Genomic DNA, 17896 nt, shown 5'->3' with positions numbered 1-17896 from the left:
TGCTTGTAATCCACTGTGAAATGGACAACTACCTTCCTAACTAAGTAGGCTGCAACTGTACAATTGTTCCGGCAAAACCTGGATTGCTTATCTCAAAATACAACGCTAATTCCTCGACCAAACAGCCAGCCTATCAGCTTGCATGCCGGCGGTAGCAAATCGTTTGTAGACGGCAAACACAGATTTAGCTGGAAGCCTTCATTCATCGAACTGTTGAGAAACTCACAATGCTCTTTGTGACAATCGATTGTGATATCACATTACAATGGATACCTTTATTGTATTTGTGTCGTAATATTGTTACCTCAGAAGGCGTAGGATAATAGGAATCTTCTTTATTTACCCAATTCTCTATCTGGATAGCTTGTTGGGAGATACTGTAAAGACTCCTTTCAAGTTTAATACATTTCTCATGACTTTAACAATACCAAGCTAAGGACAAATACAGTTACATTACAGACGTATAAATATGGAAATGGCTTTGCAGAAATACAACAGCAAAAACAACAACAAAATAGGGGAAAACCCTAGAAAATGCGAAGAATTAAAAAATAAAAACAAACTGAAATGGGACGGTAAACATAAACACTGTAAATATACGATCCGAACTATGATAGGAACATATTAAACATGATGTCATTTCTTTATGCCGTCACATATTGCATGGTGACGTAATAGCTTGCACCGAACCCAAGGCCGACGAAACTGGTGACGTAGGCGATGCCGCGCTCGTTAGTGACGTCATAGAGCCCATGAATAGCTTATTGTTGTAAGGAAGGTAATTTCCCTGAGCAGTGAAGGAATTTTGCTGGTAATCGTCCTCGGGTGACATTTCGTCACAATGGCTGCTTGTGTCGTAGATAAACGAACTAGAATTAGGAGAATCATCGACGCTTGTTGATTCAACATCAGTAGTTTCGGATTTTGATTTTTTTAATTTTTCGTCGTCTTTTGACTTGTCCTTGTCATCTTGAACACAACTACGTCGATGTTTTGCTCGCGCGTTTTGGAACCAAACCTGATTGGGACAAAAAGAACGATGCTTTTGTTTAATTGTTTTATGTGTTTTAACAATTTGCACCAGTTAAGAAGTAATTACCTGTAGAACTCTCTTAGTGAGTCCGGTTTCTTGCGATAATTGCTTGAGATCTTTTGCATCGGGATTGTGGTTATGGTTGAAATAAGCCTTCATTGATCGAAGTTGGTGGTGTTTGAAGCTTGTGCGCATGCGCTTCGACTTTGGAGGGTGGTACGATGGACTACCGCCACCCAGTGGTGAAACTTCGTCTACAAACAAAAAATGCGATATACCAATATGTCCAACATAAAGAAAATTCAGGCATTTAACCAATGGTGGGATCCAAATTTTTTTAGCTGGTTCTATCACAAAAGTCATATTTTTCAGCCGGTTCTGTTGCAAAAAGTCCATTGACAGTAACCAGTAATGCTAACTGGTTCGCTGATCTCATAAAATTTAGTGAGACGGTTCTATAGCACCACTGCATTTAACGCATTGTGTTTGATGCCGCTACAGTGCACAGTGGAAATACTTTAATTACGTTGCGTTTATATTTCATCAATTATTTTGTTTAACGGCGCGTCGCTGTTTAACATTTTGCAAGTGGTTATGCGCATTCTTGCACAAAAACATTAATAATATTTTTATGTAGTTTCGTATTGATTTCTATGGTTTGTGACTCATCAAATTTAATTGACAGATTTTGTGACAACAAAAATCGAACAACACCTGCGCGTCATTCATGCGTCATAATCAATTGTTGCGTAACAATTCATACCCAAACCAGAACTTTTAACAAGCACTGTCAATAACACCTCATAAAAAAATCCTGTTTACATTTAAATCGAGTTGTAGCTTTCATTTATTACAATTTCGTTATTATCACTTTTTTAACTTTGCCGTTTACCGCTAGGTGTCCAACCCTAAACTCACACGTAACTAAAATGCGTGGGTAAAGGATTTCTAAAAACAAATTCCAACAGACAAATTCCGTGCCACAAGAAAAAATGTGGAAACACGGACTTGTAAACAAAATAACAAACTTTGACAAGAAAACCTACAAACGTTGAGGGGAAGACAAAAATGTTTCAGTGATTGACACTTGTTGCCCCATGTCAGTTGTGTTGAGGTCAAGTAGCGTAACCCATGTGTGTGGGGTGGTCAGTGGGGGAGGAGTGGGGTAACTGCCCACAGACGTCAAAACACGGGCAGCTGAATGGGGAGGGTCATTTCTCTTCCAATTAAAGGTGGCGCGTTTTAGCCTCGAAGCAGCAGACCGGAGCCAGACGTCGAAACATCTGTTTTCGAATGATGGACAATGGCGCCTTCCTCCCCCCCCCCCCACACTCCACTCACACAAAATGGCGACAATAGCTCGGGTTTCAACCACACTCGGGACTTTCCCCAAATCCGCAATTGCATTTTGTTTTTTACCTCACATGTTTGTGTGTAACTGATGTGGCCCTCATATCACATCGTTAAGTTGTAAATTCACAAGAAAAGTGAATAAAAAAATGTTTACTTTTATTACATTACTTTAAAAAACATTATTGTTACTTTTGTTCAAAACAAACTAGATTAGATTAAACTGGGTGAATCCAGTAGTTTTGTGGCGAAATAAAAAAGTATTTATATCCGACCTGAAAGTTTAATGTGAAACAACGTCTTTCAGTTAGCAACCTCCTTTCTACTGGCATCGATAAAATGCGGGAGTTAAAATTTGTGACAACGAAAACCGCAAAGTTTTGCAACATTTCCTCTTTGATGTTAACCACAAAATTTATACAAATCTACATTGGAGAAAAATATTTTCACCGATTCGAAACGTGTGAGGACAAATTGTGACTGGTTGGTTTCGAATTTTAATATTTATTGCATAAATGTGGCGCTTTGGTTTAAACTTAATATTCAGGCCCTAAAAAAAAACAATAAAACTTGACAGTTATATTCGGTGGTTTTAAATTGGAAACAATTTTATATATTACGACTTAATTATTTTCGAAAATTAAATTATTTTTCTTGCGAACTTTGTTTTGCAAAATCAAGTTTTGCCGAAAAAAAAATCCCCAAAACTTCTCAAACTTCGCCGCGCGAGTGTCTTTTCCGGTTGACTGCGTTCAGTCAATATTGACGCAGTGCAAAAGTTTTTCACTTCGATTTGTTGGTTTAAGATGGTCAAGAAGAGGACGTGGGAAAAATATTCGTTGATTGACAGGTTGGCCCGAAGTTAAACCAAGTTCGCTACAGCGATTTGTTCACTTGTTTAATCGAAGTCAAATTGTATCAAGTTTTACGCCACCACATAAACTGTGCCATAAATCACCCTGAAGCGCGTACGTTCAATACAAACAACTCTTGTTATTCAACTAAGACGGTTTACGCGACAAAATGTATTCAATGACAATGCAAACATGTTTAGTTGATAATTGCTCTGGATATCTTGTTCAACGTGTTTAAGCTAAAACCTCTCAATAAAGTAGGATGTCTGGTTAGCTAACCTGAGGTGGTTTAATTCCGCTTGTTTTTAGTTTTTCATTATTTTATTTATTTTTTGCTTTTAAATCTGTTCTTCTCCACTTAACCTTTTTGTTTGCAGTTTTTAGAGACTGACGATGCCTGTATATAGGCAAGATATATATCTCGATCAACAATTTTGTGTTATCTGAATTCAGAAGTATTTGCATCTTGTTGGGACTCGCCTATAGCTTTTATCCGATTAAACTACCGCGCCCGCTTTAGTCTCTCACCAGTCGCATAGTTTATCGTCATCCCACAGATCGAGTCCAAGTGCGATGACGTCACGTTGAGTTTTTTCTTTTTCGGTCTTCCAACTTTGTTGTGGATAGATCCATAGAAATCACCTGCTATCTGAAAAAGGTTAAAACTTTTCAAGGTCATTTCTTCTGATCAAACAAGGATCACTTCTAAATGTGAAACGATGAATTTTTTTATTGAACTAAATAAGTTGTTTCGCTTAAAACAAAGAAGCCATTTTGATCTCACAAATTTATCCCTTAAAATTCTAATGTTAAAAAATTACAGCTGGAATATTTGAGAATTTGCAAATTAGGTTTAAGAAAAAAATAGGTTACAAATTGTAAACCGACTCACATCGACGCACGAAAAACAAATAAGTCCTTTCGAATCTGTGACGTAACGTTCTCCTCTCACCAGAGGGCGCTGACACACCGAGCAACTGAAACACCGCTTGGTGGCGTGATACACGTGATCACGAACTTTCATGACCCACTCATGTGATTCGATGAAAATCCCGCAGTGGGCGCAGGGACGCATCGAAAACAACCTGAGAATATTTGCTCGGTTGTCATAGTGATAATAACAAAGTAAACTATAAAACATCCCCTTTACCCAGTGGTGAGATTCGGCCGGTTCGCACCGGTTCTATAGAACCGTCTCACGAAATTTTATGAGATCAGCGAACCGGTTAGCATTACTGGTTACTGTCAATGGACTTTTTGTAACAGAACCGACTGAGAAATATGACTTGTGTGACAGAACCGGCTAAAAAATATAACTTTTGTAACAAAACCGGCTAAAAAACATGACTTTTGTAACAGAACCGGCTAAAAAATATGACTTTTGTAACAAAACCGGCTGAAAAATATGACTTTTGTGATAGAGCCGGCTGACAAAGAATTTGAATCCACCACTGGCTTTACCCCACCAGTTCACACCCGACCCACAAAATTACTCCAAAACCCACCGCCCCTCACCTGCCGTAATCTTCTTTGCAGAAAACTCTCCCATCTTTCACAAAACAGGAATGAGCTGCATCAAGCGGCACTGCGCATGCGCAGCACTTTAAACACGTGACGTGCCAGTGGGAAAATCCGACCAATAGAAAAGCGGAATCGTCGATCACGTGACCGCAACCGCAACAGACCGGAAAATTCTGAAACAAAAAAATCAAATAAAATTAAAAATTACTTCAAGAAATTTGCAACAAGTACATTTAAACTTTTAATGTTTCGAATAAATACTAACATAAAATCAAATCGTTTTAATTGTTGAATTACAACTTCGTGTAATATTTACCAGGACAAGCGCATATGGTGTTACACACAGTGAAATACATAAAGTAGAATTGCACCAAATTATCGAACAAACGTCAGCATGATGTATTCTTTGTACACAAGTTATTTGGTAGTTATGTTTATGATTAAATTAAATTAAGTTTGTGTATAGTGTTCCTAAATACTATTTCTGCAACTTACATCAATTGGTGGATTTTGTTGGTTGTTGTTGACTGCAGTCGTCATTTCATACAAGCAGTGACGTGGCATCTCCTGATTGGCCACTTGCGGATTGTCAAATTCACCATTTTCCATTATAAAAGTTTAAATCCAATAAACTGAAAAAAGTAAACATGCCAGAACTCTTTACACTTTGATTTAACTTATTCCTAACCTAAACCCGTACATGGGATCCCAGGATTTCAAACAGGCCTCTGCGGCATTTTCAAATCGAAAACCCGGGTAAGGTTTGAAATTGTGGCTGATAGTAACACGACGAAAGGCGAATCACCTACAGGTCGACGTTTCAACATGTCCTGAAAATTGCACTAATATTAAAAGCCCCAACCTTGAATTTTTATCAATGAAATCTCTCATAGTTTATGTTCACAAAACAAGCAAAAAGTTTAATGATGGAACTAACGGCCCAAATAGACGTAAAAGCATTTTTTTGTGCAAACGTTTCGGCAAATGCTCATGCCATCATTAGTGATATGAAGGGCCACATCAGTTACACCCGTTTATAACACTTCAGTTTCATCATTAAACTTATGAACAGATCCGTATGTAGTGCTCCATGCAAAGCAAAAAGTTGAAACATGAAAACTATAAATTCGACGCAGTATTGTGAAATCTGCAACTTTTACCGAACCGGCCGCCAGCAAACCCAGCTAATATCGGGTTTCAAACCGGGGTAACATTATGGCACCGTACCCTGTAAGTTACCCCTAAGCTCCTAACCCCATTCACGCAAATGTGTAAACGGCCTGTGGGTTCAACTAATGCTTTAGCTAAATCATTTGGAACTAAGTTTTCTGGTTTCTTGTGTAAAAGTGAAATAATTCAAGTAATCAGTGAAAATCAATTTTATTATCTCAAACATTAATACCGGTTAGAAATAATTCGCACAAAATGTTGTAACCCTAAAATCTGAACTTGAAAGTGCCAAATAAAATTATCAAAATTTAAAGTGGGTATTTTTGATTATTTTCCGACGTAGCGAAACCTATAAGTAAAAAATGCAATGTTTTGAACTTTCTAAATTCGTTCAAACTTTTCTGCATTAATCAGCTGTTCCAACAAAACAAACTATAGCTTTATGTTCTAATCAAGGTCTGGTAAAATCGTCGCCACAAAATCCGAGAAAACGTTTTGACAAGAAGTGTTTAAGTCGAAGTACGAACTGATTGAAAATTTATTAGAAGTTAAAAGTTATCCTTTCTTGTGGTTTGAAGGCAAATATATTTCGCTTATGCGACATCATCAGTGATTCAGTACCTTATTACGAAAGTACGAAAGTAGGTAATTCTCAGTCCTCACTTCAACTCGACAAAATACTAAAATACATCCTCAGCTTGAAGTTGAACTGAAACAAACAACCTGAACGCAAGCACTTTCAGCTTCTGTGGCTGCGCTGCAACCTTCACACAAACCTCTCTCGCACATTTCAAACCGAAATCTGGTGGCACCTGAGCTGAGCTGAGTTTGGAAACAAAATATGGCCGACAACAACCAAGGGGAAAAACGGTGGTTGGAGTTTGATTGACAGGCGGCGTTGGCTTGCAAGCGGCGACAAATATAAGCGGGATTATAGAATAGCGTACAGGGCCGGCTCCCCCCTGCTTAATTCTATGCGTCTCAATAAATTCCTCCGCTCGTTTTTTTTACAATTATGACGTCACTATTGAATCGCGCGACGCGTTGGAGGGCTGGGGGGAGGAGGTTTACGGTTGAGCGCAAGAAATGCTTCGCGCGTCGGTTGTCATGCCAACATGGCGTCATATTTCAGCCGCTTCGGGTTTGGCGCTTTTCGCGAATGTTGAGTTTGTTTTCGGGAAACGCGACTTTACAGCGGCTCCGTGACCTCAGCGGTTCCGACACCGAACTCTGAAGCATTTCGTGGAGCAGCTGAAAGATTCGCGGTGAAAATGCGAAGAGTGAAGTCGCCGCTTAAAGTAGAAGCAGGAAATATTTTGGCAACAAATCTAAAAAGTTTCATGTTTTTAACATCGCTGACCTTTGACCCACAGAAGCTAACTGAAAGTTTGCGTTTTGTCGAAAAACGTTTTTGTTCGCTTTGACTTAAATTCATTGACTCGATAATTAAAATGGCGGATACAAAGAAACTTGCGTTAAAAACAATTTTATGCAAATCTAATTCCAAAAATCAAAATGTTGCAATATTTTAGAGCAAAAATATTGAAATTTGAAATACTTGTAATATTTTTGAGCAAACACGAATTTCCGTTTTAATCCCGGGACGCAACAAAGCTTTCCCGCCACCTGTGGATTTTCTCTGTTGCTCGACAAATCCCAGCATTATGACGACAAATTGAGAACAATGGCTTAATAGTTCCGTCACAAGGGTACTTTCACGCTTGATTAAACACACTAAATATATGGCGCGAAATAAAAGGGGGTAAAAAGTTCGAAAAGGATCCTCAGTTGATTCCCTCACTCAAGTGGAGTCACAACAATGACTCAAGTGCGACTCAATCGCGATCCTTTGTTCCACCAGAAACTTTCAATTGTTACAAGCAGCTTGTGGAACGAAAATGCCCGGGCTGAATCGACTTTCGACAATTCAACGATTTATCTCATTTTGTTGAGTTTGTCTGTTGAATAAAGAGCTGAGCAATAGATACAAATGTTACAGGGGAGGGTTAAGTGTTATCTGACGGTTAAGTGGGGGGAGGGCGGCAGGTTTTATTCGAATTCTATTGTCTTCCGCTAATTGTTAAGTGGCTGAAACGTTTTCACTTCGTCTCGACGAGTTTAACCCAAGATTCTCAATCACTTTGTTTTCCTTTCCAATGTCCCTGATAATTTAAACCAATATTACTCTGTTTGAGCAATGCAGATATCAGAAGGAAACGGCAACAACCTTCAATTTTATTTGTTAGTTATTTTTCACCATATTGTCCAAATCTCCGTTGGGGGTTATTCGGTTCTAATTAGCACCTCAAATTCCCGAATATCCATAAAAATCAATATCGCCACGCGACAATGATCCTCCTTGTTACGTCATAATACAGCGTCCCGTAAGAATCAGAACAAGTCTTTGGAGAAATAAACTGACGAACGAAAATCAACAAATCACGTGATTTGCAACCTTCTGCAAACCATAAGTTTCACCCAATCACAAATGCGTTCCCCGTCTGGTTGACGTATTTTCTTGTTTAAAATCCTATTATTGCGTGTACTCCAGACCGCAATTTCGTAATTTTTATGTAAAAAAGTAAATTCAAACAAAGTTGTACCACTTCCGACAAACTCGGTTGCCACGCGACAGGCGAAGTTGAACCTGGGAACAATAAATGCGCGTCCGTCCAAACCAGATGTTACTCCCAACCCGCTGTCGTATGTTTACCCTGCACTGATAAATGTTTTCACTGAAACTGTCACTGTCCGTAACTTTAACCTCCCGCTCATGTGAAAGTGTTTCTACAAGAATGCGAAGTTTGTGTAGGAAGCTTAGCAGGGAAATCATTCAGCCGTGAAATAAAGCGCATTGTGACGTAGCAAACAGCGGATTATCGTCGTGCGAAAAACTGACTTTGAAATATTTTTGAACAAAATCAAGCATTAGGTCACGTGTTTATCCGTTCCGCATCACTGCACCCGGTAAACAGGTGAAAATACTCGTCGGAACTAAATCCAGGAAACACATTGTTACATCACAAATACACATTCGATTGTGATGTCACAATCTCGCGGCACTGAGGCAACACACGCGCGTTCTTTTGTTGCTATGGCGACCACCTGCTGAGCGGATTATCTACGTAAATCTGTATTATGACGTATTCCGGTCAAAGACAGAGAACTCCGCCGACAAAAGGCCGCAAAATTCCGCGCAAAACTGTCTGAAAAACCCGACAACAAAAAACAAGACAAACTTTGTTCGGATCAAAATATTTCTTAAAAGTTGCAGACAACATTGATTACGTCATGACCAGGTTTCTTGTTGGTAACGTTTCGATTGCTGCAGTTTTGTGACGTAATCAGTTGCCTGCTCAGGCGTCATATTTCCATTGTTACGTAATAACTCTAGAAATGCTTCTTTTACTTGGTCCGGCATGTTCTTGGAGTTTCTGAAAAAATAAAAACAAACTTGTTACATCCGTATATATAAGCTGATCTCATGTCATGTACCCTGCAACGTAAATATAAGCTCCCCTCCTGTCAATCAAATCCCACAATTCACTTCCGCATTGGGCGATTTTTTGCTGAACATAAATTTTCTCTTCCTGGTCCCGTGAGAACGCCACGTGGAGGCGCACTTTCATTTCCTCCCATTCATCCCGGAAGTAAAAATCTCCTAATTCGTTCCGGCAACCAAAGAATATGACGTCACCTACAACGATATGACGTAATTAAATAGAGCTAGGTTAAGAACACCAAGGTTATACAGTATATGTGTGGTGATATACAGTTGTGTTACGGAGTTAGATTTTATTCACATTACTGGTTAATATTTTTACTTCTTGAAACAAAATATAAACAGCAATTATGGGTGCACATAGCGCCGCTAGTGTTCACGTACCACTTTCACCCACTTGGTGCCGCTCGTGCGCCGCACTTCGAAAAGGAGCGATTCCGGTTCCAGGTCCAATCATCACGCAAGGTCGTTCCCATGGAAACCGGATCCCACCAGAGCGTAACCACAGTTTGGCGGTCTCCCCCTCACGTAACCTTGACAACCAGGTCGAACAAAGACCTCTCCTCGGTTTGTGCAAACGGGTTTTGTATCTGGGAATAATAAAATTGTAATTAGTATGGGTTAAAATCAATTATTGATTCTTTTCTCGGTAACAAACCAACAAGTTAAAGCACAAGTCATCTCACAAACCTAACGACTGCCACAAGAATATGTAGCTCCCCCTTGTGGCGAGTAGGTGATGACGCAATAGAAAAAGCCCGAGGTCGGATGAGAGGAAAGACATCGAGGATTCGGTTAAGTGGAATCACCGAGGCTGTGTGGTGAAAATCCTTAAATAAAAAAATTAACAAAAATGAATCTTTCACCCACAAAGTTGTTTCAGGCGGTCAACAACATTTTTGTGATGACTCGCAGCAGAAGATTTATTGTGTTAAAGTTCAAACGTTTCTTACCCTGTCGAACCCCACCCTCTTTCCCTCACACGAGTTTGTAGGGAGCCCTAAACTGGTTCCAACAACGTCCCTCCCCAGTCGTGTTTACCCACAATGCGCCAACCTCACTTTCTTGTTAGCCCCAGTCACATAACGCCTTGTAATACAGTGTAGCTGCATCGCGTTCAGCCATTATCCACCAATTGTACTCTTCACTGTTTTGCGTCCCATAACGTTTTAACGTTGCAAGGCTATTTCCAACTTGATGATTGTTTTAGTGCAATTGTGTTACTATGTTGTCTTTCACCAAGCGAAATAAACTCAACTCAACCAACCTGCAGAACTTCAAGGATTGTTCTCCTCGGTCGGTTCGCATAACTGTATCGCTCATCAGTGCCCTCTGGTGAGCCAAACTCGATTAATTTCTCTCGTTCATTTTCATCTTTGGCCAGATGCGACAAAAGTTGGAAAAAACTTCGTCTGTAGAAGCAACAAAATTCGTCGACAAATAAATAAACTGGGACCGATGAATTGTCAGAAAGTTATGGGTTTAAGTCCGAGTGCTTTCAACACAAAGAAATTCCAACAAAAGATTTGTGTGTGTTGCAATTGGTCTAACCTAGTTAAATTAAAAAATTCGAATTTCGAATTTTTCGATGTACTTTGGAGTTAACGCAATTGGATTAAGGTGTATTCCTTTCAAAACGTTGATACACCAACTTAACCAAACACAAAGTTATTGAATAAGCTATTGCTGCCAGGCATAATGTATAACCGAGTATTGCTCATCAACCAGTTTTGTTAGAAATAATGGACGTTTCGACATATCTTGCAAAATATGCCGTTATCCTAATGAAGGCGTCTCGTATATGGGACGACGAAACGTCGATTGTTTATGTGAAAAACTGCTGGAGGAGCAATACTCGGTTATACGAAGTTATTTGTTGCCAGAAAAACTTGAAATAACAAATCCGTGACGTCACCTCGGCACTGACATGAAATCCAAGTATTCTGATGCTAATCGTCGAAGCGTGACGGGTCGTGGAAGGTCCATTGTGATGTCATCATCTTCAATTGGGTCAAAGGTCAACAGGTCGTCAGGGTCAAGTGATAAGATTTCTATGAGTGAGAGTATTATTACAAACAAATTCTTACACTAACATAGAATTTAATACTGTGGTTCACAACCTCAAATATGGGGTACCACCTAAAACCAGTTTGAATAGGTAGACCAATAAATAGACCATTTTTTGACCAGGTTAGCATATTTCAGAAACCAGTAAGATTAGCAATTCATAAAGAATGTCTAAACCAAAACACATGTTTTGCCCAATGGTGGGATTCAATTTTTTGTCAGCCGGTTCTATCACAAAAGTCATATTTTTCAGCCGGTTCTGTTACAAAAGTCATATTTTTCAGCCGGTTCTGTTACAAACAGTTCATTGACAGTAACCAGTAATGCTAACCGGTTCGCTGATCTCATAAAGTTTTGTGAGATGGTTCTATAAACCAGGGGTGTCAAACTCGTGGGGTTCGCGGGCCACATTGCAGTTTGGGAATTATGCCGTGGGCCGCATGTGATTTTTAATCTAGTTGTATACACTTAAACAACCTTTTCGCTACGACGACCGCTTTGCAGATCCTTATTTCACCAACGGCAGCCAATTATCTGCTGTTTTTGTTTAAAAATTACAAGAAAAAGGTTTATATCATGTATATATATACCATCTATTGACGCCCAAAACGCACAGATTAATTTCCAACTTATTGTACAGATTAAGCTCCACAATGTGAAGACCCGCAGTTTTAACTCTATTATTACGTCATAATCTATATTGTGACGCTTTTTGTACCCGTTTTTCGCATTGTTTGCACACAATACGCCTACAAAAAGTCTGTCGCATATGGCTACTAGGCTGGTAATACTCTTTTCAGTAACACAAAATCTGTTTAGGGCAGTTTGAAAATCTAAAGTTTTGGCAAAGGAGTTTTAATTACATCACGCCTACCAGTACATATATTTTAATGTGGTCGTACGGCCGCGGGTTGTACACCCTTGACTGAAACTTTAAGGAACGGTTCAATTACTATCGTTTCTATTCATAACATATGAATTTGTATGTATAAATTAAGTTTCGGTAAACGTCAGTTTAAATAATAGCTTTCAACTTGAAAAGTAAGACAAATTTAGTGTAATTAGATAAAAGTCTGACAAAATACTACAATTGTTGTTGACTGTTCGTGGGCCGCATTGGAGGGCTTCGTGGGCCGCATGCGGCCCGCAGGCCGCGAGTTTGACAGGCCTGCTATAAACCGTCTTTCTTTCGAATCCTACCACTGGTTTTCCCCTAAACCAGAACTGATTAGTTAGGTCAGATAAATTGCATTTTCCGATCTGACTTAGTTTAAGTATAGCAGAAAGCTACTTGTGAGACCACCTAAAAAGCTCAGTTGTAACAATGGTACCGTACCACAGGTTGGGAACCACTGGTTTAATACAACCAAACAAACAGGCGATTTTTACCCATGAAATATCAATGCCAAAAGCGGATATTACTAGGTTCAGATACAACATAAAAAATGTGAATATTTACCCAAAAATTCTTTGACATTTTCTTCCAAATTTTGAGGTTTAATCATCACAACATCTCCGGGTTGGTAAACAAGATCGCTTTGGGCCGAAGAAATATCGAAAGAAATCAAGCGAGTGTCCTGAAATGCAAACAAAAAAATCTCAAGTTGAAACAAAAACTCGTGATTTTCAACTGATGACTTCATGAGAAAATTTTCACACACAACCAAGTTAACTGTCCTGAAATGTAATTAAATAATTTGAAAAAAGTTGAAACAGGAACTCACGATATTGAACTGGATATTTTTAACTGATAACTTCAAAAGAAAATTGTTCGCAAGCAACTAAGTTACCTGAAAATGCCCTTCTGAAGTGACCCTCCTATTTTCTATCAACTTAGCTTCGAAAGGATGTTTTTCATCAAATGTTCCTTGAAGTACAACAAAATTTTATCTGCACTTGTTTTGTTACGCAGTCATTTTTACAAACATCAATTTACCAAATTCTTGTTCACGAATTTTTTGATTGTTTTCCTTTTTATAAGTTGCAACATGGTAACCAGGTGGCGGCAGAGAGTTGCCAAGGGGACTGGATTTCTGGAAATTTAATGAAATCAATTTTACACAACTTGTGAAAATAATAAAGTTTGGTTTACACATCCTATGCGTTCTCTAACAATTGAGGCCAACCAGTTTACAAAACAACAACAAATTGTTACATCAAAACATAGGGACTTCCTGGTTTTGGTAACGATGATGTTTTGTTCATAATGCCACTAATAAACATAATATTATTGTAAAAAATACATTTTCAGCAATTAACAATTTATAATTAAAATCTCATTGTCTCTTATCCAAGTAAATGTAAAAAGTGTGCCAAGCAATTTATACTTTGCAGAATTAATTAAAATGTCTTTGTCTCTTACCCCAGCTGGAGTGGGAAAGTCCCTTAATAAAGTTCCCCATAATTTCATCACCCATTTGTCGATGACAGCATCGCTCCCCCATTCGTGCTGGTCGTCAGCGAGTCCGACTTCGATCAGTGGTCGACCACCTGTGGTTTAAAATCGGTGCTGAAACTGTACAAAAGTTTAAAGACTAACATTGGCACATTAAATTTGTGGTGTACACGGAAACACAAGCTAGGGTTTATAACTGCTTTAATTTCAATAAATAACAATGATACTCGCTTAACTTTTTTTTAATTAAATACAAATGATTCCTGCATAAAGAAAGTAATGGTGTCATCAACACTGATGATTTTTATTTACTAAAAGCAGGATAACAAGGAATTCATGTTTTCACAAAAAAGCTGAAAATCACGATCAAAAGTGCTGTTACACTTTATTGCATTTTTGTTTACTGGGATTTTCTACAAATTCCCCACCTAACATCTCCAATCTTCTGTGGAGTTTTTTTGCAATAAAATTAAACTTTGCATATGAGGAATCCCCTAAACCGAGAACAGCAAACTTAACGTCATCCAAACTTGAACTTGGAAGATTCTTTCTCATAATAAACTTCCAGAATCTCTGCAAAATTCCACACAACCAAACATTACCTTAAGTTTTCATTTTGAATAGTTCTAACTTAAAGGAGCAAAGAACACAGATGTAATGCATAGGTTGATTGAACAAGCAATTTATTCTTTCAGACCACAATTTTTTTTCCCAAACAAGAATTTTGTTTCTGTGAAAATTCCAATTTTACCTTCATGTTATCAGGGGGTTCCCCTTGACCGGTAGTGGCACAAACAAAAATTAAAATCTTTTCGTTGACCAAGTTTTTAATGTCGTAAGCATCGAGAGGTGAGACATGACATCTGTTGGAAAGCAAGGAAGTGTTTTAATCCAAAACCACAACAAGTTTTGATGATAAGATGAACATAAATTCATAACTAGGATCAGTGTCTATGCAGACCAGCGATCACATCACACTCAGTACGCCAGGCGGTTTGATGGGGACATAACCGAATCAGCTGGTTTAAATGCATAGTGGCTGGCTATATTATGCCTTTAATAGGCCTGGCATACTGTGATTGTATAGTTTCGATGATTTTTACCTGAAAGCAGAACCCCGACATTGCATCGCCAACCGTAGGCTTGTTTCCTCAGCTGTTCCTGTTTGACTTCCAAACAAAACAACAACTCGATGTCGGTCATCATCGGTGTTCGTGTCTGCAAAAATAATCAGGTTTAAACTGCTGATTCAGAAGTTCGTTTTGCAGAAAATATGCAGTTAAATAACTTTACACATAATTAGAAACACTATACACAGACTTTAATCAACAACTTCCAGAGAACCTGTGTATATAGAATACATCATGCAGCCGTTTCAACAATCGCTGTTTTCATCATCAGTACAGGTTGTCAATAGAGTTATGAAACAGCAATTGTTGAAGTGTATGCATGGTGTATTCCAAGTACTCTGGCAGTTGTGCTTTTTGATTAAATTTATACTTACTATTCATAAAAGTATCCATTAAACTTCTTTTTCAAAGTTGGATCTTTCACATTGACTTGTTCGAATGGACACTGCAAGAGAAAAATATAGAAAAATGCAGGAAACAAGTAAACATCAAACTTACATAAACTTTCAAACAATTTGCCAGTTTATAATTCCTGGTTAAAAAAAATATCAATGAAAACGACAACAACATTATGAACATGAAACTTACATGTCTACATGCAGAGCCACAACACTTATTACGCTGCAAATGTTTTTCCCTCGTAAACACCATATAACCAGTTTCTGGGTCAATGTAGAAGAGTTGATTACAATCGGCAGCTTCACGATGTCTCTTCACTATTTCCTGCTGAGTTTGCGAAAGTTGCGAGTAAGTTTTGTGATCAATTGTTAATCCATGTTTCGAAAGTTTCGTAGAGAAGTTAGTTTGTTTAAAAATCTTAAACACATGGAATCTACTGCTACAAAACATTTGGTAGAAGAAACATCTGGTAAAACAATTAAGGAAACAATTGAAGAAAAACTCAAATAAATACATGATCTCTATTTATAAACAACAAATAGTATATGGGTAAATCATCTACACAACATTAAAAAATGCAGTAAACTCTGAAAGTCAATTGAGTAAAACAGTTTGTTTGTCAACAAGGTGTAACATAAAGTAAAATATTTTCTTGGCTAGATAATTATTGCACGGGGTAAAAGTGTAAGCGAATGCAAGTGTTTAGTTTTCATGTTTTCTACTGATTTTGCCCATCAAAATTCCCGGTAAAAATACGGCAGCAGCCACGAGTAACATGCTGAGAAACATGGTGGTGGAAAAAATATCATCCAAGGAATTAATCGATGACAGAACGGAGCCAGTTTGTACACAAATAAAGTTGTAAGGCATCAAACCAAATAAAACAGAAATAAAAAACAACTTTATAGGAACACCAACAATCGGTGATGTCATGTTCAAAAACCAGTTCGGACTTGCAGGAAATAATCTCACGGATAAAAGGAAGAAAAAAAGTCGACTGTGGTTTTCTTGTAACTTATTTTGCCATGCTAAAATTCGATCTGAAAATCTTTGCAAGAGAAGATCCCGACCGAATGTCTTTGACAGAAGAAAACAACAGCTTGCTCCCATTGCTGTTAAAATGCAAACCAATGGAAATGCTATCCACGTTCCCAGAAGAGCACCAGCTAAAATGTTCATGAAAACTGACCCAGGGATGGCAAAAGTTTGTTTGTAAATATAAGCTGAACAAAATAGAAGGAAAACCAAGGCAAAATTATCTTGCTGATGTTGTCTCAACGAAGCTGATAAGTTCTTTAAATCTTCAAGGTCTTTTGGAAAATGGATTTCAACATTATTTGAATCGAACTGTTGACTCAGGAAATAGAGCCATGTTGTAAAAATACCAAATATTCCCAGCAGACTTAACACAGAATGTACAGCTTTCATTATCCTTACTCAGTGTTGACCTGGTAAAAAAATTAAAGGAACAAAGTTTCAACAGTTTTGTATGAAAAAATAATTTAAGGTGAACAGTAAAGAGAGTTAATTTCAGTACATTGTAAAGCAAACAGTTGCAACTTTGATAAAAAAACATTTTTTGGCTTTCAACATTTTGCTAAATTAGCTTTTTGAAACAACATTATAACTTTTATCAAACAACAATAAACTTTAGCAGTGAAGTAAACCACCACACCAAAACATGTTGTAAACAACAAGAAAAAATATCTAGTTGCGAAAAAACAAAATGAAATCCAAATTAACGGACAAAATAATAACTATTTTTGGTCTGTCCATGATTCAACTGTTTGCTCTTCATCTTTTTCAGGTGTTTTAGTTTTTTCTTGAACTTTCGGTTTTGGAACTTGCAGATTTTCTGCTCTGTGTTGAATAGTCGCACGTTTTATTTCATTTGCTTGAATTTCTTCCCAAGTTGGAGGATTATCTCGTTTATGTTGAAGCCAAGAATTCCATTCATTCGTGAATTTAAAAGTTGTCATTGATGTTTCTGTGCCACTAGGTGGAATCGCAATACGCTTGGCTTTCGATTGTTGCGCAAGTCCGAGAAAATATCTTTGCGGAGGAATCTCATAGTAATTGTTCCCATCAAAGTCTTTTCCAACAAAATGTTTTTCTGGCTGAAGTTTTAAAACTCGAGATACAACTTGAAATGATCTTCTGAATAAAGAAGCCATGTTTTACCCAAAGTTTGACATTACCTGTCAAAATCAGATAAATCTCAATTTCAATTGTCACAACTGATATTTTCCAAATGAAACACAAGTGCTTTACTTACAAATCTAAAACACAAACTTGAAATAAAATACAAATTGTACAACTAACATACAACTTAACTGCTGGATGAGCAATACTTGGTTATAAAACTTACCGTTTATTTCAACCTTAAGCTACTACTAACACACAAATACACGCATGTAAATTCGCAACCAAGAACAAAAATCACCAAAGAAAAACCAACCAAATTACCCAAAGGTT

At 37.9% G+C, this 17896-nt stretch overlaps 4 protein-coding genes across 5 annotated transcripts; all 4 read right to left on the bottom strand.

Moving 5' to 3' along the window:
- Window positions 1-320: 320 nt before the first annotated feature.
- Window positions 321-7397, bottom strand: LOC145204154 (LIM/homeobox protein Lhx9-like). Of its 2 annotated transcripts, none has more exons than XM_080076604.1 (7): window positions 5447-7397; window positions 5254-5390; window positions 4753-4931; window positions 4130-4322; window positions 3766-3886; window positions 1100-1287; window positions 321-1018 (listed from the first exon to the last, which is right to left on the bottom strand). In XM_080076604.1, exons 2-7 carry the CDS (start codon window positions 5365-5367, stop codon window positions 653-655), a joined length of 1161 nt encoding a protein of 386 aa, XP_079932730.1. In that variant the 5' UTR covers window positions 5368-5390; window positions 5447-7397; the 3' UTR covers window positions 321-652. The 2 variants fall into 2 exon arrangements, with proteins under 2 accessions (XP_079932730.1, XP_079932731.1); XM_080076605.1 differs by having other exon boundaries at window positions 5459-7397.
- Window positions 7398-9167: 1770 nt separating this feature from the next.
- LOC145204309 (NADPH-dependent diflavin oxidoreductase 1-like) lies at window positions 9168-15881 on the bottom strand. The gene is made up of 15 exons (XM_080076803.1): window positions 15611-15881; window positions 15397-15467; window positions 14996-15110; window positions 14644-14755; window positions 14321-14465; window positions 13860-13987; window positions 13434-13530; window positions 13288-13364; window positions 12957-13074; window positions 11346-11481; window positions 10698-10842; window positions 10121-10260; window positions 9815-10020; window positions 9424-9625; window positions 9168-9362 (listed from the first exon to the last, which is right to left on the bottom strand). Exons 2-15 carry the CDS (start codon window positions 15413-15415, stop codon window positions 9218-9220), a joined length of 1785 nt encoding a protein of 594 aa, XP_079932929.1. The 5' UTR covers window positions 15416-15467; window positions 15611-15881; the 3' UTR covers window positions 9168-9217.
- Window positions 15882-15886: 5 nt separating this feature from the next.
- Window positions 15887-16869, bottom strand: LOC145204311 (transmembrane protein 41A-A-like). The gene has a single exon (XM_080076805.1). It carries the CDS (start codon window positions 16847-16849, stop codon window positions 16124-16126), a length of 726 nt encoding a protein of 241 aa, XP_079932931.1. The 5' UTR covers window positions 16850-16869; the 3' UTR covers window positions 15887-16123.
- On the bottom strand, window positions 16870-17846 carry LOC145204314 (NADH dehydrogenase [ubiquinone] 1 alpha subcomplex assembly factor 2-like). Its single transcript, XM_080076807.1, has 2 exons — window positions 17790-17846; window positions 16870-17619 (listed from the first exon to the last, which is right to left on the bottom strand). The coding sequence occupies exon 2, from the start codon at window positions 17593-17595 to the stop codon at window positions 17179-17181; it is 417 nt and encodes a 138-aa protein (XP_079932933.1). The 5' UTR covers window positions 17596-17619; window positions 17790-17846; the 3' UTR covers window positions 16870-17178.
- Between the last annotated feature and the right edge of the window lie 50 nt (window positions 17847-17896).

The sequence above is a fragment of the Phallusia mammillata genome, chromosome 8 (assembly GCF_965637545.1).
Source record: "Phallusia mammillata chromosome 8, kaPhaMamm4.hap1.1, whole genome shotgun sequence".
Classification (NCBI taxonomy): domain Eukaryota; kingdom Metazoa; phylum Chordata; class Ascidiacea; order Phlebobranchia; family Ascidiidae; genus Phallusia; species Phallusia mammillata.
This window is presented reverse-complemented; position numbering and strand designations above follow the sequence as displayed.